This window comes from Schistocerca serialis, chromosome 4 (genome assembly GCF_023864345.2).
Source record: "Schistocerca serialis cubense isolate TAMUIC-IGC-003099 chromosome 4, iqSchSeri2.2, whole genome shotgun sequence".
In the NCBI taxonomy this organism is placed as follows: domain Eukaryota; kingdom Metazoa; phylum Arthropoda; class Insecta; order Orthoptera; family Acrididae; genus Schistocerca; species Schistocerca serialis.
In genome coordinates this window covers 741,002,941-741,025,402 of record NC_064641.1, presented here as the reverse complement: position 1 = coordinate 741,025,402, position 22,462 = coordinate 741,002,941, and the positions used below count along the sequence as shown (strand labels likewise).

General features: G+C 37.6%; 1 protein-coding gene across 2 annotated transcripts; it reads left to right on the top strand.

The window, feature by feature from the left end:
- The first annotated feature begins 1,535 nt into the window (after positions 1-1,535).
- On the top strand, positions 1,536-12,615 carry LOC126473260 (transmembrane protein 223). Of its 2 annotated transcripts, XR_007586427.1 has the most exons (4): positions 1,536-2,284; positions 4,093-4,235; positions 9,182-9,562; positions 10,744-12,615. XR_007586427.1 is itself a non-coding variant. In XM_050100208.1 (3 exons), exons 1-3 carry the CDS (start codon positions 1,777-1,779, stop codon positions 9,329-9,331), a joined length of 801 nt encoding a protein of 266 aa, XP_049956165.1. In that variant the 5' UTR covers positions 1,536-1,776; the 3' UTR covers positions 9,332-12,615. The 2 variants fall into 2 exon arrangements, 1 of the variants encoding a protein (XP_049956165.1); XM_050100208.1 differs by having other exon boundaries at positions 9,182-12,615.
- The last annotated feature ends 9,847 nt before the right edge of the window (positions 12,616-22,462 follow it).

The following is a 22,462-nucleotide window of genomic DNA, read 5'->3' as shown; positions in this document are numbered from 1 at the left end:
GTCATCACTGCCAGTGAACTTTTAAGTGCTAAATTATTTCTCAGTATGATAACCAGGTAATGCCGAAAGCGTACATGGTGCTTTCAGCAAGACTTGTTCTATGTTGCTCTCATAAGGCCTCGTGCTTTAAAATCCTCACCCCCAAACGTTTGGGCAAGCCGTAATTGCCCTGACCTGGCGAGAGTAAAATTAAGCCAAAAGCATCTATGCTCCTTCAAAACCTCAAATCTGCAAATAAATTGTCGACTCAGCGGAGATAAAAGAATAAGGTAAAAAGACTTGATATGACAATTGCCATTGCAAAATTAATGAGACCAGTAATATTAACAACGAATCTTGCTTATAGGTGTATGTGACAATTGTTATTAAATAGGTCTAATAGGACTTTCTGGGTACTTTGTTAAGGTAATATTTTGAAACTGTTGCCTTAAACTAACATAACAAGTAAATAATATTTACTCACCGTAAATATAGAGTATACATTTACTTGCCCAATTAAACAAGAAATATGTCAACTGGATCTGACCACAATCGCACTTTATGCATTTGCAGAAAGATGAATATGTTAAAACTGGTTTGCAAGGTTATGTGCTCTCGTGCTCTGATAAAAGAGTTCATGGAGTAAGGACGTTCAGCTTGGGTAATATATATTAGCTGAGCACTGCCAAAAAATCAAGAGTAAATTAGTAGTAGTAGTAGTAGTTGTAGTAGTAGTATTTTTCAAAAGTTTATCTAAAAAGATGATACCGGTCGCGGCGCACATTCTGTTTCGAGCAGACTGCACATCTACGCCATAGTTTGCATTTCTTGGACTGGTCACTTGGAGTGACATGAGAAAAGTGCCTCCCAGTAAAGCGAAGAGGATTCTCGTCATCAGAGCGTCTTCCTTTACTATCTCTTCTCCGTTCTGTAGCAAATTTTTCCACAATTTCTCGTACCAGACTGGCCGCGGCGCAGCGTTATTTTTTCAGAGGGCGGCCCGGCGCTCCGTTACGTCATCGTCGGCAGCCTTTGGAATTTGCGCCCCCCTTGCTCTTACGCTCCTGGCGGGGACCACTCCCCCAAACCCCTAGGTAAGAGATGGTTAGATCATTATTGTCTAACAAGATACAAAATTGTCCGCCATACTGTCCATTATATATTCAGTGTATTCACATATATAAATTTAATGTGAGATAACTAGTACTCAAGATCATCTTCAATTCAATTCAATTTATTAGCGTCCTTGTACAGCATCAAAATGACATAGTACTTGTCAATAAACATAGGCATATTTAGAACTCTTGCATTGTATAAAATGCTTTTTCTATAATCCATTTCTAATATTTATCCACAGATTTCAACTAGTTTGTTCTAACTCTATTTCCATGTTGGTACACACGTCTTACCTGCGCGAATTCGTGGCCCGCTCGGTACGAGGTAATGTGGGCAGACGGATCGCTGCGTGTGGACGAGCCTTTCGATTAGCCCGCTCTATATATTGAATGTGTATATCGATATCGAACCAACTTTCGGTTTTTTATATCATTACGAACTTCGGTAATACGCATGATGATGTGTTTTGTTTAGCCTATAGGCGTAACTGAGTGTCTCTTTATATTCTGTATAAAATGCAGCGAAACGGGAGCTACTAAAAAAATTATACATGTTAGTGGCGCCCACTGAAGTTGCAACAAACATCGAGTATCGATGCAGACGAGGGTGGGATATGTGTTGCTTCAAAAGTTGAGGTTATAAGTATTTTCGGAATTGTTCGAAGAAAGTATTAAAAAAGCAATGTCACTGTGCTATTTAGGGCCAACAGCGTGGCGTACATTTCCCACTTATGTTTGTTGTGTTTCTAAAAGATATTATTGTGCATCGAAGTTGAAACCACTGCTGTATACCGCATCCTGGTGTAAACAAGGAGTACCGGCGTTTACGTCGGCCGCTAAAAGTGAAATAATTGTGAAACTCTGTAGTCCAAAAAGCGTTTGGTGTGCACAAAAACGATCATTTCATTTAAGCTCCAATTTAAGCGCGAAACGCCCATATGAAGTGAACACTGATGTTCAGAAGGATGTGATATTATTTAGACACCTAAACCCCAGGTGGTATACGGTTCTTAATTTATTTGCAGTCTGTCAGTTTTGTTTCTGGATGTATTCTGCTCATTTAGGGTATACACTACTGAAAGATGCGCCGGTGAATGCGGATGTGAATGAAGATCTCCCCTTCTGGAGGAGGGTTAATTTAGGAGAGAAGAAATATAGACTTGGATTTACTCTACTTTCTATATTCGTAGGTAAGTACGGAAATACAGAAATATCACAACCTGTCGATAAAATTCAATTTTCACTACATTCAATTTTCACAACACCAGAAGTAGGTCTACATCCAGTACTACTTGCTAGGAAAATGCTATTCATTAAAACGTCAGTTTCCAATAGAAGTTCTTATTATCATTGTTAATTGGTAGCTTAATGTAAATTTTTTCATGCTAATCTCCAGGGTCTGAAATTCTGGCTCCTGGAGTTCATTCTTATTTGTTTATTATTATGAGAAACTTGTCATTTTCTAATATCTGTCTCAGTTAATGAAGACAAATAATCGACTGTATAACATTTTATTAGGAATAGAGTGTTATGAGGTCACACACTAGTAGCATACCTGAAGAAGATAATTTTTTGGTAAGTTTTGTATGTTCGACACCCTATTGTGTGTGTGACACACACAAAATTTTGCCAGCTTTAGATTAGGTTCTAGATAATGGAGGTGGGAAAGGTGTGGGGACAGGGACGGCAATCCTTTCCTTCTGAACCACTAACATTGCCAGATCTGACCCAGTGAAGGTATGGGATAAAGGTGAGGAAAAAGAAGACTCATCAAATAGCGTTGCATATGCCCAAATGACGCAAATATTACAGATTTTAGATACATTGCTAAGTCATTTTTTGGGCTGTGTCATTAACAATAAACTACTTTAGATTTGTGTAAATATTCTCTCACGTTTAGTTTTCCCAAAGAAGTACAGTACATTTCTTAAAAATATTAAGGTGTAGTAATAGAAAGGCCCTTTGCCTACTATTCATCTGGTCAGAGTAAAAAAAAAAATTAATGTGAGCTTACAGCTTCACTGGTGGAAGACATAGAAACTCATTAACACACAGGGACAAATAGTTATTTAACAGTATGTGCAGTTGCGTTTATTTTGTGAAACCTCACATGAGGGAAGGAGTGGTAGATTCATCCATCCACAAATCATGTTTCATAGCTATCACACCCTGAAGAAGAGCGTTCAGGGATGTGCTGCAAGTCAGATATAGCCTAGAGGAATATTCAAAAAGAGGCATCAGCTTTGGTCATTGGCATAGGAAACAAGCAACAAATGCTGTAAAAACAATATGGTGGCTGTAAATTGATGTTAATGGCAATTTTTTTCAAACAGGCAAGGTGACAAATCTGTCTGTCACCACAACCAGTCCTTTTTCCTTCTTTTTTTAAGTAGGCCTATCACAACCAAACTGTCACCTTCCAGCCTGATCTAAATCTTGCTTGAAGCTATAGATCAGTCACCAGAACTAGGTTCTTTTTAGTATCACATTTGTTAGCTTCGTCAACTCACAACCAAACAGTTACCTTCCAACCTAACCTATACCTTGGGCTAAGCTATACAGATCAATCTGTCACCACAAGCTGTTATTTTTTTCCCCCATATTCATTGGCTTTGGAAACTAACAATACAGCCATGAATATATCCACAAGAAGATGATGTGAAAGCAGCTGTTAACATATGTCACAGGCCAAACCTGATGACTCGTATCGAACATTCCTCTTGATCCATAAAAGTCAACTTGTACACTAAAAGGCAGAAACTGCCACTGCAGGCTACTTACCACATTCCATACAACTACTAGTATAATTTGAGGTAGGTGTAGATGTTGCTCCCTTAATGAAAAATATTGTTTTAAAATTCTGAATATTGAAGACTGACATCTGTTTCTTGTAAATGTGTCTGACAGTGACAGTTTTCAGCTGTTGAGTAGCATAGTTTGACTTAGATATGTAGTAATGATCTTTTGTTTGCAATTCAGTCTTTACTTTTCCTGCCAGGTTTAACTTTGATGACAACCACTTGCTTGTATACAGCAAAATCAGTTAAGTATCTTATATTACGGAAAGGGGGAAGGAGCGTAACAATTGTTACACATGGACCATTTGGAAGGAATATTTCACGTACAGTGGATCTTGCAAATGTAAGTTCTGTTTTTTAACATTGGAGTGGTAGTTAATTAGTAATAACTGCTGCAAAATAACCACTATCTTTATGTAAGTTTGGAAATGGACTACTTATATTTTAAGCTTTGTATTAAGCCTATTACATTATAAAACATTTCTCACAATCCATGAAGCTGTTGGAGAGATGTCTCTGGGATTTGAAAAGAAGTCAAGGGCGTGCATTTTATTTAAGTGCAATACAATGGAATGACTTAAGATTGTGAAATGTGATAGTCCAGTGCTACAATATCAATTATAAGAGATTCTGGGAAGATATTCTTCAGTGGAGTAGAAAGAGTTGCCGGACAGAAAGTTCTTAAAATTCTGTCTTAAACTCCACTGCATTAGTCAAAAGTCATTTTGTACATCGTGCACAGACAGTTCCAACTTGCATGTGTGCTTGGGCCAGCTGACTGGCATGAGCACAGGAGGTAAGCACATGCTGACATGCAGGCGGTCTCACAGGCTGATTGTAGTGTACACAGCTGTATTCCATTGGCCGAGACCAGACGGGCTGGGGTGGACAAGGAGTTCGTACGTGCATAAGTCACATGCCATGCAGTCGTCTAGTGAGTTGCCAACAGCACCTGCACCTTCCTCCGGTTGCAGTGATGAATGGGCAAGGGAACCGTTGCCTAATGGGTCATTGTTGGAGCAGCCTTACCTAGCAAGCTGTAGAATAAATGTGTGACCATGTATCTTATACCTCTCAGTAGTGATGTTACGACCATGAAGTCTTCATAGAGATTTTTTTGTCGTAGTTTGTATTCATTGATTGGACTACTTTTCGAGATATGAAAACTTTGTATGTAGTTTTCAAAATACCAAGAATACACTGAAATGACTTAAGATTACGAAATATTGTATTCCAGTGCTACAGTATCTATTATAACAATGAAAGTAATTAATTTTTGAGAATCAGTGTAACTGGATAGATGAAGAATCTACTCACCAATCAACAGCAAGAGAACACACAAATATAAAAAAAAGGTTGTACGTATGCAAGCTTTGGAGCCAGTGGCTCATTCTTCTGGCAGAAGTGTTGAAGGGGAAGGAAGAAGGGTGAAGGAAAAAGACTGGAGAAGTTTAGGAAGACAAGTAGAGTTCGGAAAAGCCACCCAGAACCTCGGGTCAGGGGAGACTTACCGTCCAGTGTCTACTACTCCCATATGTTCTGATCTCAGTTGCTAGAGTCCTCAGCAAGTGTCTAACTAGGGTTATTTCATTTTATCTTATGCTTAATTCACAGCCGGTAAACATTTTGTTCGGTCTCGCATCAAGGCCATAACTACGTCATTCACTTATAATCCACTGAGAGACATCACTCTGTCATAACTTTTAATGGCACATTGCAATATAATAATAATAATAAGTTACCTGTCCATGTCACATGATTGCAACAGTTATTCAGTTTTCTGTGACCACAGAAGCAGTTATTCATAGTTACATCTTGCGACGTTGTGGGATAAGTTAGGCAATGTAAAGTAATAATGAATGTTCACACTGCTCTCCATGCTGATTCCTGTCTGTAAATAATTGTCCAGTGATGAAGTTAATCACTGTTTCTTCCACCATAGATCAACTTGTGAGCCACCACGTACATCTGCATGAACAAAAAAATTGAATAAAAGCAAGAAAAAAACACTGTTGTTAGGGCCTCCTAACACGTGGTTGGATTTCAAATTGTTGGCTACTTCACTGTGCAGGGGTCACCAATGCATCTGTTGCATTAAATGTAAATGAAATTAGTTAAAAGTTTAAGACATGCAGGAATCTGCGGTGAAGTAATGTTCATGTCACACAGTGTTTTTAATTTTTTAAAAAACTAAGTTTGTAGCAACAAACTAAAATACCCCTTTACACTATTCACAGTCATTTGACATTTAAATAATTTGTCAATGTGGTGGTCTAAATAAGCTGACCAGCATCATGTATTTGCTTAAACTTTCGAAAACCCACAAAAAATATTTAAAGTTGCTTCTGTCTCAAAGGTAACTCCAGAAGCTTGCCACTTAAATAAAGATGACACGTTAAGTGGCTGACAGCCACAATTACATAACACACATAATCTTTCGACCGTAGTCTTCGTCAGAACAAAAAAGAGAGACAAATGCCATTCATTCACACAAGCCATTACATCTCACACACACATGATGACCCACTTTGGTGGCTCGGACCAGTCAGAGCTGCTGGAGTTGGCAGTCTGGTGTGCATGAGGTGTACTTGCTTGTGTGAGTGAATGGTACATGTGTCTCTTTTTTGTTCTGACAAAGGCTGTGGCTGAAAGCTTTTTTGTAAGTGTCTTTTAATTGTGCCTGTCTGCAACTTAACGTATCATCTTTATGGTAAGTAGCAATCTATCTTTCCTTACATAGTTTACATCCCAACCTGGATTTTCCGTTGTTTAACTCCAGAAGAGTTTTCTAAAGTTTAGATTTAGTTGCCTAACCCAAAATTATACTGAGTCCTCATGCTGAAAATATTTCAAAGTCTTTGAGACAGTCAGATGTGAAATACTACATCTCCCAACCACCCGGCTCGCCCAGTGTTGGTTTTTTGTAAGTCCAAATGAGTCAAAAATATTTCAGAGGCCTTGTGATCATCGTATGTGAAATTTTTACAGCAGCGCTACCAGATATTTAGAAAATATTCCTGATAGACACTAGGTGATGTCCAGCTGCACATACGTACTGTCTGTTTATGAACTCCACTCCATCTCACTCCTGAATACAAAGTGTCCTGCGTGATAATTGCAGCTGTTATAGCCTTGCACTGACTTGAGTTGAGATTCTACACTTCAGCTTCTGAAAACTATAAATTTAATGGTATATATATATGTATTACACATGAATCTGGATGCAAATTTCATCAGCTTTTCAGTGCTGCTTATTGTTTGTATGTGGCTTTATTGGTTTTGCCACATTTAGTGTCTTTGTTCAATGGACAATATTTTGTGTCATTAAACCATTAATAAATATCAAACAATTAAACTATTACAGTCGTGCAGCTCTAATGACATCTGTTTACCAATGTTACCACTGTTTCATGTTTTATTTAAGTGAAAATTCACTTTTCCATGTGCGAAATATACATTTTGGCATGTAATTTAAAATGCATATTATTCACAAAAAATGTACTTTAACAATTTGATAGTACTCACTGAGACTATCAACTGACACTACGTTTGTATGGCTCCCTTCATGCATTAGTGAGTTAATTTTATAGATCATTTTATATCTAATACATTTAACATTAATTAAATAACTTGAAAACTAAGTCTCATAGTGAGGGCACATATTTACTGATCCGCTCATCAATTTTTTTTCTTTAAAATCATATGACTAGCCTCTCTGTCACTTGTTGTTTAGTTTAGTTTTTGTTTAGAATTTCTCTTTTGTCATGGAAGCTGCCCTCCCATGTTCACTTAAGCGGTCAGTTTTTTTTCCACTGTGTGGTCAGAACTTCTGGCTGGCTGACCTGCACTCAAGATTTCTCATACTTTTAGAGATGCTGCCACATATTAACAAAGTTGCATAGCTCGTCCAGACAGCTGTGCTCACCTCCCCCACCCCTGCCTCCCTCTCAAACAACTGTCATAAAACACATTGAGTCAGCTGCTAGAATTCCATCAGGATATTGTGTGTGTGTGTGGGGGGGGGGGGGGGGGGGTTGGTAAAGTCTTTCGTGGTCATTCCTGGGGTGTACTTTTGGAACTGTATCCAAATGCCCCTTTGAGTCTGAATTTGTACTCTTACTGTAAACTCAGTAAGTTGTTATTTAGCTTATTTTGGATAAATTGTGCTGTTTGCCATTTATCTAGAATGGCACTGATAAAAATGTTACACATATTGAATTTGTTTTGATGCTGTCTGAAATAAAGGGAATTCTTCAGTAACTTTGTGCAAAACTGTCATATTAGAGGTCGTAAATTTGATTTGGGTTATAATCAACTGTGTGCATAGATACAGCCTAAAGTGTTCATTTGATATTTTTGTAGCTGCTGGAGATAACATTTGGCAGTATTTCGCAACCATGTCATTTCAAGTTGAATGAACTGTTTTCCAAAGTTTTGGGAGGAAAAAGTGGAGAAAGTAACTATGAACTATGTTATTGTGGTTTTGCTCAGAACACTAGCATACGACATTAATCACTGTTCATTAATTCATTTTGTAGAATTTGTTATGAAGGAGAACCCCAAGGGATGAAGAATGAGTCAAGAAATACACTGACAGAGTGAAGTTGCAGTTAGAAACTGTGTGGATAATTTAACTGTTGTCAAACTGCTTCAAAATATTTGACCTTTCGTGAACTATGTTTAACACAGTGAAATTAATAGAAGAGCTGGTATGTTGAGGAAGGAGGAAAAGGAGGGGGGGGGGGGGGGGAGAGAATACTGCAGCTTCCTTCGTTATGTTAAATGGTTACTGTCTACATGTTTATTTAACAATACATTATGGGAACAATAGTTGTGAGTTTGATGAAAGAACTGAGACCTGTTTAAATTTGCATTCTGTTGTGCTGCACAGTGACATAGCATTCATAGTTTTTCATATTTGAAAGGAAGTTGTGTTAATTGTGGTGTTTGGGTACACTCACTACATAACTTGGCTTGAATCTAACAACATACTTAATTTAACCAGTGAACATTTTAAATGAATTATGTTGAATGTTACATATGCTACTGCAGTATCCTTGGTGGCCCAGTTGTGTTTTGTTTAAGTACATTACATAAGAGACACACCAATTTTCTGCAAAGTTGCTTCGTCTGTGACATACTGTGTGATTGTTTTGTGGTTAATACTAATAAAAAGTATTTTGACATTGCTCTAAGTTCATTAGATGATAGAGAATATATATTACTTTTCTAATGTTTGACATTTATTTCTACTGGTAATTTATAAGCTTCAATTTTTGTTTTGTGCAGGTCAGTTGTCCAGCTAGCCGCGGGAGTGCTAAAGGGCAGCTGCCAATCAAAGTGAAAGGAAATTATATTCATTATGTATTAGACATGAGAGGAGAATTTACCAACCCTCAGCTTTTTGATTACACTGCAGGCTTGAAAAGAAATTTGTAAGCTATGTATTTACATGAGGCAAGATTTTTCAAATGCAAATTTTTGCAGCAGTTGTCAATTTTATGACCAGTTTATGCTCATTCCTCAACATCACTTATTTTCTTTGTGTATGTGCTCTTGAGTATATTTTTGCAACTAAGTTAATGATTTTTCACCCACCAAGAACGAGGAAGGAAATCAGCTGTGTCCTTTTCAGAAGAACCATCCATCTGCTTATTTTAACTGATCAAGGTAAGCCTTGAAAACTTAAATGTGGATAGGGATTTGAACCTCCACTTGTCCTGAATGTGACACCATTAAGTGTAATATGAGAGAAAGCAAAGTATATTTTGCTGTATCATATTAAACTATAAAATATTTCATTAGTTCCTAATAGTTTTATGATGTTATTACTATTTTCTGATGTTAATGTGCTAATTAGTGATAGTCAGTGGGATAAATGATCATTTGGGTAAAAATGCACTTATGGTGTCTGTGGATTTTCCATTGCACGCTGCTGTTGTTAACAGTTTGAGTGATAAATGATGAGAACAGAACAGACGGATGTTTGTAGCCAATCACATAGCTCATGCATATTTTCCTATGCTTCATAAATGAAGTTAGCTGGTATTTTGCTTCACTCGTAGCAATTTAAGCTGAGTTATTACAAACCAACCTAACCACCACCTCAGAATTCGTGATATATAAAAGAAAAATAGCAAAACATTTATGATAAAAGTGATGGTAAACATAATAATGTTTACGTTTAAGCTGTGCTGTCATGTCTCACTCTATCCACCAGCTTAAAAATTGTCACACATTCAGAAAAAACAGCCAAATATTTGGGACGGTCAAGATCATAAGATTGAGCTATTTTCAGGTGTTACTTTATACTGTCACCCAACTGGTTATGGCCAACGATAATGACGAGTGTTGACAAAAGCCGGCCGGAGTGGCCGAGCGGTTCTAGGCGCTACAGTCTGGAACTGCGCAACCGCTACAGTCGCAGGTTCGAATCCTGCCTCGGGCATCGATGTGTGTGATGTCCTTAGGTTAGTTAGGTTTAAGTAGTTCTAAGTTCTAGGGGACTGATGATCACAGCAGTTAAGTCCCATAGTGCTCAGAGCCATTTGAACCATTTGTTGACAAAAGTACTCAAAAAAGTAGTTGGATCAATTACAGCTAGTTGGCAAACTTGGTACTCTGTTACAATTACAAATTACAATTATTTTTCAATTGGGTTGGTTAATGTTCAAATGTAAAAAGAAAATAATAAAGGAAAGGCTGAATGGAGCAAATATAAAATGTATTAAAAGAGAACAGATTGATTAACATACAAAACAAAAGAATCCAACATCCCCCACCCCAGTCCATTCAGGTCCACTTTACCCAATTGCTTTTTCACATGTAGTGATTGGTACATTGTTCAACAGGCATCACTCACTGATTTTATTGTGGCCAAAAGAAAGGTGAAGCTGCACTACCTGGACCTTGATGACTAGTGGTCTGAATGAGAAAGACTGGGCATTCTCACAACAGCAACAAGAAACATGAAAAAAAAAAGACATTTAATAGATGTACCATATTTGTACAAATATAGTCAGCACCTAAACTTTTTACGCGCGATTATAGTAAGAAGTAAATCTGGAATATAAGCTGTGCTACTAAATTTATGAGAAAGTTCAATTAGATCCAATTTGAGTTGCATATCACTCTGTTTCCTTCTTCAACTCCTGTTTAACTACTGTGTAACTGTTAAGTTGGCAGAATAGAATGGCTGTGTTAAAATTGTAGCTTCAGCTGCTCTGCTGCAATGTGGCAGGCTGTCTACACCTGAGCTGTACACGTATCACGAAAATACCATATTTATTGGGAAGTCTGGTAACAAGACTGATTCCAGGGACAGTGTGAGGAAGTTAAGGACATAGCTGCTTAATCGCTTTATTCTGGGAGACGATGTTTTGCCGTACTCCATTCTAAAGGTTGTAAGTAGTTGTTCCTTAGAGAAAGAAATAGCACTTTCCTTCTGAAGTTCTTCCATCAGGAAAATGTTAGGGCTGAGATCAAAATGCTGCTGGGGTTAGCTCCTTATCTAGCAAGATGAAGCCTGTTCTGCTATCAGGATAAGTGTATGCATACCACACCACTGACGAGGTGATTCACACCCACACCAAGAATGAGTGCTACTTGAAAAAACTCTTATCTCTTCCAGTCCATCAAATGCTGCAACTTCGCTCTCACCATGTTTCATTTCTAATATCCTTAAAAGAAACAAATAGAAAATTGATATTTGTAGAATGACATCAGAAATGTTATGTATGAAGAAAAAAGAAAACAAAGATTAAATTAACCTATGTGAAAACCTTGACAAAATTGCTGCTATTGTCTGTTACACAAGACACCACTTGTTATGTCGGCTCTCAATTGCAACAGCCAGAATCTTATGTATGGTATCCCACAATCTTTTTTTATGGTAAGCATTGCAAATTTTCTGCCTAGTGTCTCTTCATTGAGCTAGTGCACGGTAATCCCCAGGAAAGCTCTACTAAAATTTGTCTAGTAATCTGCTGTGGTTGTAACAGCATTAACTCTTGATAGCTGCTCTAAGAGTCTCTTTTTTGGTTATTGTACCTTTGCTTCGGTCATGCAGGTACAGTTCTCCTACACATTGCTATACTATTTGGTGCCAGAGACTGCATCAAATTTATGAACAATGCTTCTACCACTGAAAAAGGCTGAAGAGAATGGCAGACAAAATCTAAAACTAGCTTTTCGACAGTGCTATGGTGGGTAGTGTTATTTGTGAGGGAAAGTGTAGATTGTGTTTTCTTTGCACCTGTACTTTCAGTCAGAAGACAAGACTTCATTTCTTCGCTCATTGCAGGAATTGTCCCATTTCAAATAACTTTGTTGGATGAATCCTCTGCAGTGGAGACAAAGGTTGTGTGATTATTAATCAAAAAAGGTTATATTTTACCGTTTGTTATATTTGTGCTGTAATAAATAGTACTCAGTATTCATAATATAGTAACATTTATAGTTGTATTGTTTCCTTAGGTCTCTTGGAAATGTGGCATGTATGTACACTTGTTTCAATTTGTAACTTTAATATTACATAATAAATTTTCAGATTGTAGTTGCTTACCTGTATATGCTTCTTTAAATTAGATGCTGAACTCCCAGCAGAGTTCAGAAATTTATTTCTCCGTCAGAGCTTACATTTTACCATTATACTTTCTTTGCATTGTGCACCACTTAACTCAAAATAATTTTTTAACTAAGGAAATGGAAATACTCTAACCGCATTCTCTCTGTTTTCTATTTCACTGGTGTTGCTGTGCATCAAAGAGACAAACAACTCTCAACTTCCCTCGAAGCACTTATAAAGTTTAACAAAGAATGAATAAAGGTTGTGCTAAAGAAAAAAAATATATATATATATGAGATGTTTTTCATCGCCCGCAAGATATGTGCGAGAGAGAACAACTTATGACTGTTACAAAGTAATGATTCCAATGTTGTAATGATTACTATTTTATTCAAATAAGTAAATTAAAAGTACAAATTACATTTTCTGATGTGCACCAATTACAAGGAAAATTACATGGAAAGCTATAATTACATGTAATTCAATTACTTTTATGCAGTTACTTACCATCATTGATAACAAATTAACAGCAGCAGCAACCAATGGAAGATTCATGGATACCATATTGCACTTCAGCCTTCATTTGCTGTTTCTTGTGTTGATGTGCTCAGTCACTGGACATTCTGAGTAGCATATTTCTTCAGAGTTGTGTTTTTGTTATGATCTAAACTGAAGTCTGAGGTGGTTTGATGCAGTCCTGCATGCTACGCTGTCTTCTTCAGGCATCTCCATCTCTGAATAACTACTGCAACGTACACACAACTGATTGTGTCTCATGACACTCAGAACTTCATAAATTAGCGTTTTTTCTCACAATTTCTGACATTTACAAGCCAGTTGATATGCCTTCAAGTTTCTCCTCTCTATCAATTTCCTACTCTTTTCTTTAGCTCTATTTTGCTGTCACTGTTTCAGCAAACACTTTTGCTTACGTTTTTCCCTCCTTAACTTTTCTAATCCTCATTTTGTTTTGTGTCCTGCCTGTTTCATATTTCCTTCCAATCCTTAGTTGATTTAATACTATTACATTGAGCATATCTTTTAGCATTAGCCCAGCTTGACAAGAAATTTGTTGATTCAAAGATCAATTTTTAATTATAATGTAAGAATTCTAAAAAATTTAATCTGTTAATTTTCAATAAACATTATATGAACCATATGTTTATGCATTCTAAGATAGCTCCTGATGCTCTGGAGTTAGTAAGATTAAATCAGGAAAGAAATATTGAGTAACATAAATAAAAGCTTGCAACAACTCAGGAACAGCTGAAGTACACACAAAAGGCCTGTAAACTGGGAAACTATGTCTACTTTTGCCAGACATAAAAAATTCCAAACCATTTAAAGAAGTGACAAAATGAACTCCCTGAATGATGAGACGGTATACACAATTTCTGCCAGTTCAAAAAGAGCTCTACAGTTGTTAATGAATTCCCATAACACATTGAGCATTAATGTTTGAAATAACTTGCTCGATAAACAGGCCTCCTCAGATTTCAGTGGTAGGTTAAAAAACAATTCACAGCAGCCTGTGTTTTCAAGAGTGGCTCTTTTGTACCCGATACCGAAAAGATAACGGTTCTGAGTACCAGAAATTCCTCAACAAGTGAGTCGGAGGGTGTTTTAATAAAGTGCATCTCACCAAATAACTGGACCGAGACAAGGACTGAAGTTAGATGGATTTTGATGTGAGTACACATTAAGTCCTGCAGATTAAGTCATCACTAAAAATGTTATTACAGTCTATAAAGTTTTGTGAGTGCTCTGTGTTTAGTACTTGGTAGATAGAATTCGTAAGTCTGCAGGCTGTTTGTATTTTGCTTCCACTCACTACCAGCTTTAGCGATAACACAGTTCTATGTTAGTATTGCAGTAGGAAAGCCAAATTTCTGCATGCAGTAGAAACTTGCATGTAGATATTGGCACCACTAGAATTCAAGTGAGCCTGCAGCATATTTAAATACCAAACTAGCATGCTCAGGAAAGTTTAAAGATATTTAAAAGTGCGGTTCCTAACATGTGGTTGGCAGCTGACACAGCATATTGTCCCGTTGGAAAGTATCAAGAGCAGTTCCTTTGCAGTGTCTGCAGCCCTTGGTAACAGGCGGGCTGCAGCAGCCATGTCCCTACACCAGATAGAGAGCAGTCCAGCCTCAACCGCAGCTTACGGTACACTGCTGTTACCATACCAGTTACTGACAATGTCTGCTTCAGAAGTGTCACTTACGTCTTTAAAAACAAAAAACTAGTGAAAATTTTGTTCAAGTTTCCGCATGTCTGTGTGTAGCCAGTGCTGTGTATAAAGGTCAAAACATTAAAGACAGTGTTTGGATGGAAACTGGAGAATTTGCCCAGAGATCAACTAAGAATAATACTATATTTACTCTGTTTGTGTCCTTTATTAGCAGTTTGTACTACAATCAAACTTTGTACAACCAGAAATAACTATTCTAATGGATACTGGTAAGCTGATTATTTTGCCATGCTACCACCCCTGTGATGCTGTTGAAATAGTATATGTGTGAGTATTGCACATGGAAATTTTATATTGGCAAAACCATCAACCCTAGCAAGTCGGATAAGATTTTCAGATTGTGGTGGCTCTGCGTGCACTATCATAACATGGTTTGTTGCTACTCCCCAGGAAAGCATCCCTAAGTAGATTGTGCAGACAACAAATTACAGTGATTAAATCCATGGTTGTATAAGACTTTACAGCAATTGAGATATAAATAATGTAAAATATAAATAGCAGATGGTTTCTAACCTGGAAAATTATAATGAACAATCAACATCCTACTTATTATAAAAGTTTTGCAAAATCACAGATATTTTAAAAATGTTCTAGCAAAATGATCATAAGTGTTTTGTTTGATCATTGAGTTAAAGTTTTGCAATAAATAAAAGAATGAACATTATTTGGACCTTAGATTTTAAACTATTCTTGATTTAGAAACAAATTTTCATGTGCACACCATACATCAAAAGGTATTCAAAGTTAGCTTTCATTATTCGATAGTGATTTGCTAAGGACCCTTTGTAGTAAGTAGCTAATTCTGTTATAAGAGTCTTTTATGCTGACATTATTTCTGTGGGATATTCCCTTCTGTTTTCAACGTTTACCTGTTTCCACTTTTCCAATAGTCTCTAAGATAGCTCTCTCTCTCTCTCTCTCTCTCTCTCTCTCTCTCTCTCTCTCTCTCTCTCTCCTTTATTTTATTTTTTTATGTGTACTATGCCATACTAGAACCTACTAGTAGACATTCAGAGTATGACATGTGAAAACTGTAGCCCAACCTGACGTGGGCAGTGTTCTTTTTATTCCGAACATTTCTCAAGGACCGACTCTGAACATTAATTTGTTACTAGTGTGTGCTCCAATTGCCCAGTGGTAGTGCTCAAGGTGACAAACCTAATCTGCCACACAATTCTAACTTTTGACAAATGTTCATCGCAGCATATTTCCACTAAAGAGTAAAAATATGTTTTGTTAAAGACCTCAGTTGGATGCTTCTCTGAATAAATTAATAAATGAAGGACAGAAATATATGTAGAAGACGTGAAAGACAAAATGCAATCTGGCCTTTATTTATATTATATTATAGTTATTATATTATATTATAGTTATAGTATAGTTATATAGTTATAGTTATATATAGTTATATTTAATGGATCTGGTGCCTCTGTCACAGCAGCAGTGGATTATGAATTCTGTTTGTCTAGCACATAATGTGCCTCACTCTTCCCCTTCCTGCTCTACTTCTGTCACCTGTCATGTGATCCCGTACTCACTGGGAAATTTGGAGAAGACAAACAAAATGTCGATTATTCTCATCTTGCATTGGAACATGTGTGGCCTCTGGTAGGATGCCAGGGTACGGGAATTTGTGACTCTACAGCTCTCAGCACTACACCCTAGTTATGATTAGATTTTGCGTAGGATAAGCACCTCTTAGGGAAAGAAAGATGCTCTTCCATTATTTTGCCTTACTTTTGCGAGATATGCCAATCAATATGGAAAGAAGCCAGGTAGGGATTACCAGTTATTATTCCACTACTGATAAAGCATGGCAGCAGTTAATACATCAGGCTTTGCCCACCATGTTACATCTATTAATTCTCTCTTTTCAGTCTCTATGAGCTATATGAAGTTAATTGGATGGTACCATAGATGGGGAAATTTTTTCCCATCTTTATAGGACCCTCATTCTCCCTACATAATACTTTATATCATGACAGTGGTGTCCAATTTGCACGATGTGTCACTAGACAGTATTGGACTGTACACAATCCACTGTGAAGAGCCTAGTTCAGTTTTATTATTTTCAGGGTGATTTTTCTGTTTTGTGCACTTGCAGCAACTGTGTTTCAGTCACATCTGATTATTTACAGATGGCAAGAATGGGCAGACTATTGTTTTTAGGTTTTTAACAAGGCAATTTGGTATGTGTTCTTTTTCAGCTGTGTGTTGTCTTTATTATATCTGAATTGAAAATTAGAACAATGCTTTTGAATGCTGTGATAGTGGCAAGGTTTGTGTACAATTTTGGATGAAAAGTGTCCCTTGCTGCTCCACCAGAGAAACCTTAAAAATACGGGGTGGGTATAATTAAACTTTCGCTACTTCGTAGGGCCACTATGAAAAACAAGTGATCATAGGACAATGAAACTTTGTGGAAACATTTGTTAAGGACGTGCAGAAGAGCAGTAACGAATAAAGTGTGCTTTGTCATTCCACAAAATATTCTAAGGTCGCAAGTTGTTAACTTCAACTCTTGCAAGAAATATAATAGCAAAGTCTAGTCGAATGTCTGTGTTCATGGCAAAAGCTGGTGAGTGATGTGAAGTTTGTACAGATACCATTTTACAATTGTTTGTGGCAGTTTTCGAACTGTGGACATGGAATGTTCGGCTATTGTGAATCAGCTTGTGCACGGCTTGAAGATTGAAACTGCGTCCACTATTCTCAGCCATAGCAACAGTAACTTCTTTAACAATCTTGTGCAATTCGCCGTTGCCCTTGCCCATGGGCAGTTCCCAAATTGTCAATTAATACAAATTTCCGAATCCTGTATATCAACCCCGGTGCGGAAAGAGGACCCATATGTATTCCTTTAATGCCTCGATACTGTGAAGAACACCAGCATGATTGCTGTTGTTTTGATAAAACAGTTTTACGAGTAAAACCATGCTCACCTTGAGCTGACTTGTGTAGACTGTCTGCAGCTCTAACACACAGTGATGCTTGTGTTTTGGCCCTACATCACTGTACCGATACCGCCACCTACCTGCAAATCATGACACTAACAACGCAACTTTTGCAGCACGTAATCTGAACCTCATTCCTATGAAGTTAATTGCCCATACGGTAAATAGTTTTCAGTCTACACTGTCTCAAGTAATTAAAGTTTAAGTAGAAGTACCCAATATTTGAAGATTTACAAGTAACAAATGATCTTGACAAAACAAAACCAATGAACTCGGGTTTGGAGAGAATTTGCACTGTCCTGGGTGGATTATTGATGCATATATGAACCATGATGTCATTTGTTATAATGAATAAATAAATAAATAAATAAATAAACACCATCTGGATCACAGCTTTTTGCTGCGGACTATGTTTCAATCTGCATTGCAGATTATCTTTAGATCTGGCAATGCAAAATGCAGTTTTTCAAACTACCTGAAAATTATCAAAGTTCACAGTCTTGTTTGTATGCTTTCCGATACCTCAGTGCCTGTATGTTGAATTCTCATTCTGTACAAAGTAGACATTTTATGATTCTTGATACTGTTACACATTAATTAGGAATTTCATTTTTACATCTGACATTGAACAAGTAACAACAGTGGAGTGGAAATCTGTGATCAGGTAGTACACAAAGTTGCTTCTGCACTGATTATATCATCTCTGGTGTACAGCATTTCCATAATTTATTTCCCGATATACAGGATGTCCATAAATTATCTTTACTATAACTTGAGAGTTTAATAGCATTGTAACAATACTAGATATTAACTAATGGTTTTCAGTGTGTTATAACTCGTGATACAATTTTGATGTAAAATTGAACTTGAAAACATGAATTATAAATGAAAAGTTACTGAATTACCTTATTGCATGTGGAAAACTATTTGTTAATATTTAGTATAGTCTTAAAGGTCTTAAAGTCGTGAGTTGTAAAGATAATTTATTGACACTCTGTACTATATAGTTCATTGACTTCTTTGACATCCTACAACATTTTGTGAACTCAAACATGCCAACTAATATAGATTCTGACAAGAATTGATCTTGTGAAACCCATGGCTTTTCTCAAATGAGAAATGCCTTGGATCAAGGCAATCAGGTGGAAACAATATTTCCTGACTTCCTGAAAGCATTTGACTAGGCACCACTCTAACAAAACTACATTCATGTGGAGAATCAAACAAAATTTGTGATTAGATTGAAGACTTCTTGGTAGAGAGGACAAAACATGTTGTATTCTGTGGAAAGTTATTGACAGAATTAGAAGTAACTTCAGGCATGACCTAGTGAAGTGTATTGGGACCCTCGCTATTCCTCTTAGATACACTAGCTGACAAAAAATATGAAGTATCCAGAAGGAGAGGCGGCAATGGAATGACTCGTAGAGATGGCATGTCATGTTATTTCAGTGATTACAAAATTGAGTCAGCTTACCAAGCAGTTGGCAGTATGAGCCCACTCATCGATGTGCTGTAACTGATTGTTGATATCCTGAATGCTGCCACTAGGATAGGGTGGAAGTCTGAGCTAGTCCCACACATTTTATTTGAGGACGGATGTATGGATCTTGCTGGCAACTGTTGTACCTCAACATCATGCAGACAGTTCATAGAGACATATGCCATGTGTAGATAAGCATTGTCCTGTTGAAAAAGGGAACCATGAAATGGGTCTCATGAGAGGTAACACTGGAGGCCAAAGGATGCTGGGTGCTGCCAGAGTTTCCTCAGTCACTATCAGCTGAAGTCATACCCCATGACTCACAACACCATGACTTCAGAAGTAACACTGCTATGGCTTTCCAAAGTTTCGGAAGAATGGGGCCTTTTCCCAGGTCACCTTCATACTCGCCAACGGTGGTCATTGTGGGTTGTGCAGAATCGCGATTCATACTGAACACAATTCGATACCATACATCAGCAGTTCATGCTTCCCAGTCACAGGATACACTCGAAATGTAGCTGTTTGTATTGGGTGTCAGTGGCAGCTGAAGCATGAGGTGGTAATTCTCCAGTCTCTTTGTCTGCTGCTAGTTTGCAACAATGTTGTAGAATGGAACGGAATGTTGCAGGGAGCCCGTAATGCATTGTCAGATGCGAGGCACAGATGTGAAGGGATTATAATGTGTTTTGTGCACAATATGACAGTCCTCCCTAGTGGTGGTCCCTTGCAGTCCAACATCAGGCCGCACTCACATTTGAATGCCCCACAATTCTGGATAATGCACGATTTGACGAGCTGGCCAAATGAAGACCCATAATGAGGCCATTTTCACACTCTGTTAGGTGTTGATAATGTCTCATGTGAGTATGCGGCAACTGTGTCATTTACAGTGATCACTCAACATCTGATGCTGTTGACGTCCCTTATATACACCACAAGGCCTGCCAAAACACTAAACACGAACAATAATAACACCTTCTGATGGCCATGCTACCTTCCAGTGTTGCAATTCAAATACATACGTGCCGATGTGTACATGCACTAAGTCACACTGGCATCCAATCATGTCTTCTAGATGCTTCACTACTACTTTTTTTGTCAGGTAATATATTTATGACTTGGCAGACTGTATTAACAGTCTCAGATTGCTTGCAGGAATGCTGTTATCTGTAATGAAGTACTTTCTAAAAAAAAAATGCACAAATATTCAGCAATATCTTGATAGTTTTTCAAAGTTTCAGGAAGATTGAATTCCTAGATACACCTGAGTGTAACAGTTTGTATGAATATGAAATGGAATTATCACACTCTCTCAGTTGTAGTAAAGAAGGTGGCAGACTTTGGTTCATTGACAAAATATTGGTAAAAAGCAGTCAGTCTGCAAAGGAAACTGCTTCCAAAACAGTTCACATTACACCTAAGATTATTATTCAAGTGTGTGGGAACCATACCGAACAGGACTGGCAACGATTTTTTTTAAATTTTTTTTTTTTATAGAAAGGCAGAAGGTTTGTTCAGCTCAGGGGGAAGTGTCATAGAAATTCAGAAAAACCTGAGTTAGCAGACACTTGGAAGTTGACCCTAATTATCGTACGAAAGTCTATGTACAACGTTTTAAGAACTAGTATTAACTAAAGAATTTAGCAACATGTTTTCAGGCCACCAAGTGTCGCTGATGTAGGGATGACAAATACGACATAATACTAAATACAGTAAACATAAAAAAAAAGCTCCTTGTCCAGGCCGCGAAGTCGCAATGGACATTGACTGATCACTTTTAAACAGTCATTCTTCCCATGCTCCAAACATGATTGGTATGGAAAGAAATCGTAACATGTACAATGCTATGTACCCCCTATCATGCACTTCACAGTGGCTTACAAAGTATGTACATGGATTTTAAATACAACCATAGTCATTAAAGGTATGAAATTTTCTGATGCTAGTTTTTCTAAGACCAAAACAGGGAAAATTATTTTTCTTCAAGAAATGCATCTCTGGTTTGAATTTGGTGAATGCCTCCAGAAAATTACTTGCCGTTACATGTAATGCCAGCAGTGAATTACGAAGGAGTTGTTACAGTATGAGAGCATTTTGTAGGTTTAATGTGCAGTGCTCATATTGCACTTAAGAAAACATTAAATGCAGAAGGATATGAACATGTTTTACAGCATGCAATGGAGGAACAGGTCAGAGATGATTGTTTGTATCAGCATGACAGTGTGCCATGTTCGTCTGTGAGGCAATGGCATGTAGACAATAACACTAATGAAATGGAATGGACTGCCCAGTCCCAACATGAACCCAATGGAACACCTTAGGGATGAGTTAGAACGTAGACTTCACTCCAGGCCCCAATGTTCAACATTACTATCTTCTCTGCTTTTGGCTCATGTGGAAGAGTAGGCTGTGATTTCTCCACAGACACATCACTGAAAATGGGCCCAGCAGAGTTCAAGCTGTTGTAAATAGTGGACACACACTATATTAATGTACACGAATAGTTGTCTGGGTACTTTTGTTCAGATTGTGTATGACTGCATCTTGAGGTGCTGCACTCCATGGCACGTGAGAAAGTCCCAAGTACTGGAAGGGGATAACTTTTCTTATTTTCTCTTTTTGAAGAATGAGTTTGCATCCGTTGATGGAGTATGAATGAAAGCACCGTTGATGTTGCAAAACATGCTTTTCAGAGAGTTCTACACTTGTTTTGCAACTGTAAAACAGGAAGTGGTATCAGTAAGCCGAGACGAATCTTCGTTGAGTAATCAAATGGTAACCACTGTTGTGCTTTGACAGGAGGGGGTGGAACCTGGGACCACATGTCAGGCAGGCATACTGCAGGCACATTTATTTTTTGCTGGGAATAAATGGCGGAATCCTCGCACCAGCATGTTATGAATGGTCCCTTTCTGCAGCTCGGTAAGGGCTATATGAGAAAGTGTAGACAAAATATTGGTAACTATATTGGCAATTTTCTGGCACCGTTTGAGAACCAATAACAATCCAAGCCTCTAAGCAATGAATAAGTGGTTAAATTTATCAAAGACCAGAACAACACACAATACTGAGACTAATAGATCCTGCCCTAACAGGACCATCCAAAACAGAAAAAATGAATTTACTTTTATTTCTGTAAATACTGAAAACAGGCTTGTGTGCTTGATTTATGGTGCACACATCAAAAAAGTTTTGCATCACCTCGGTTCTGGAACCTGTATAGAAAATTGGAACAGAGCTCAACATAAACACCATTTCCACCCTTTTTATTGCTCATGAAAACCACACATTGCATGTTGTACCACCATAC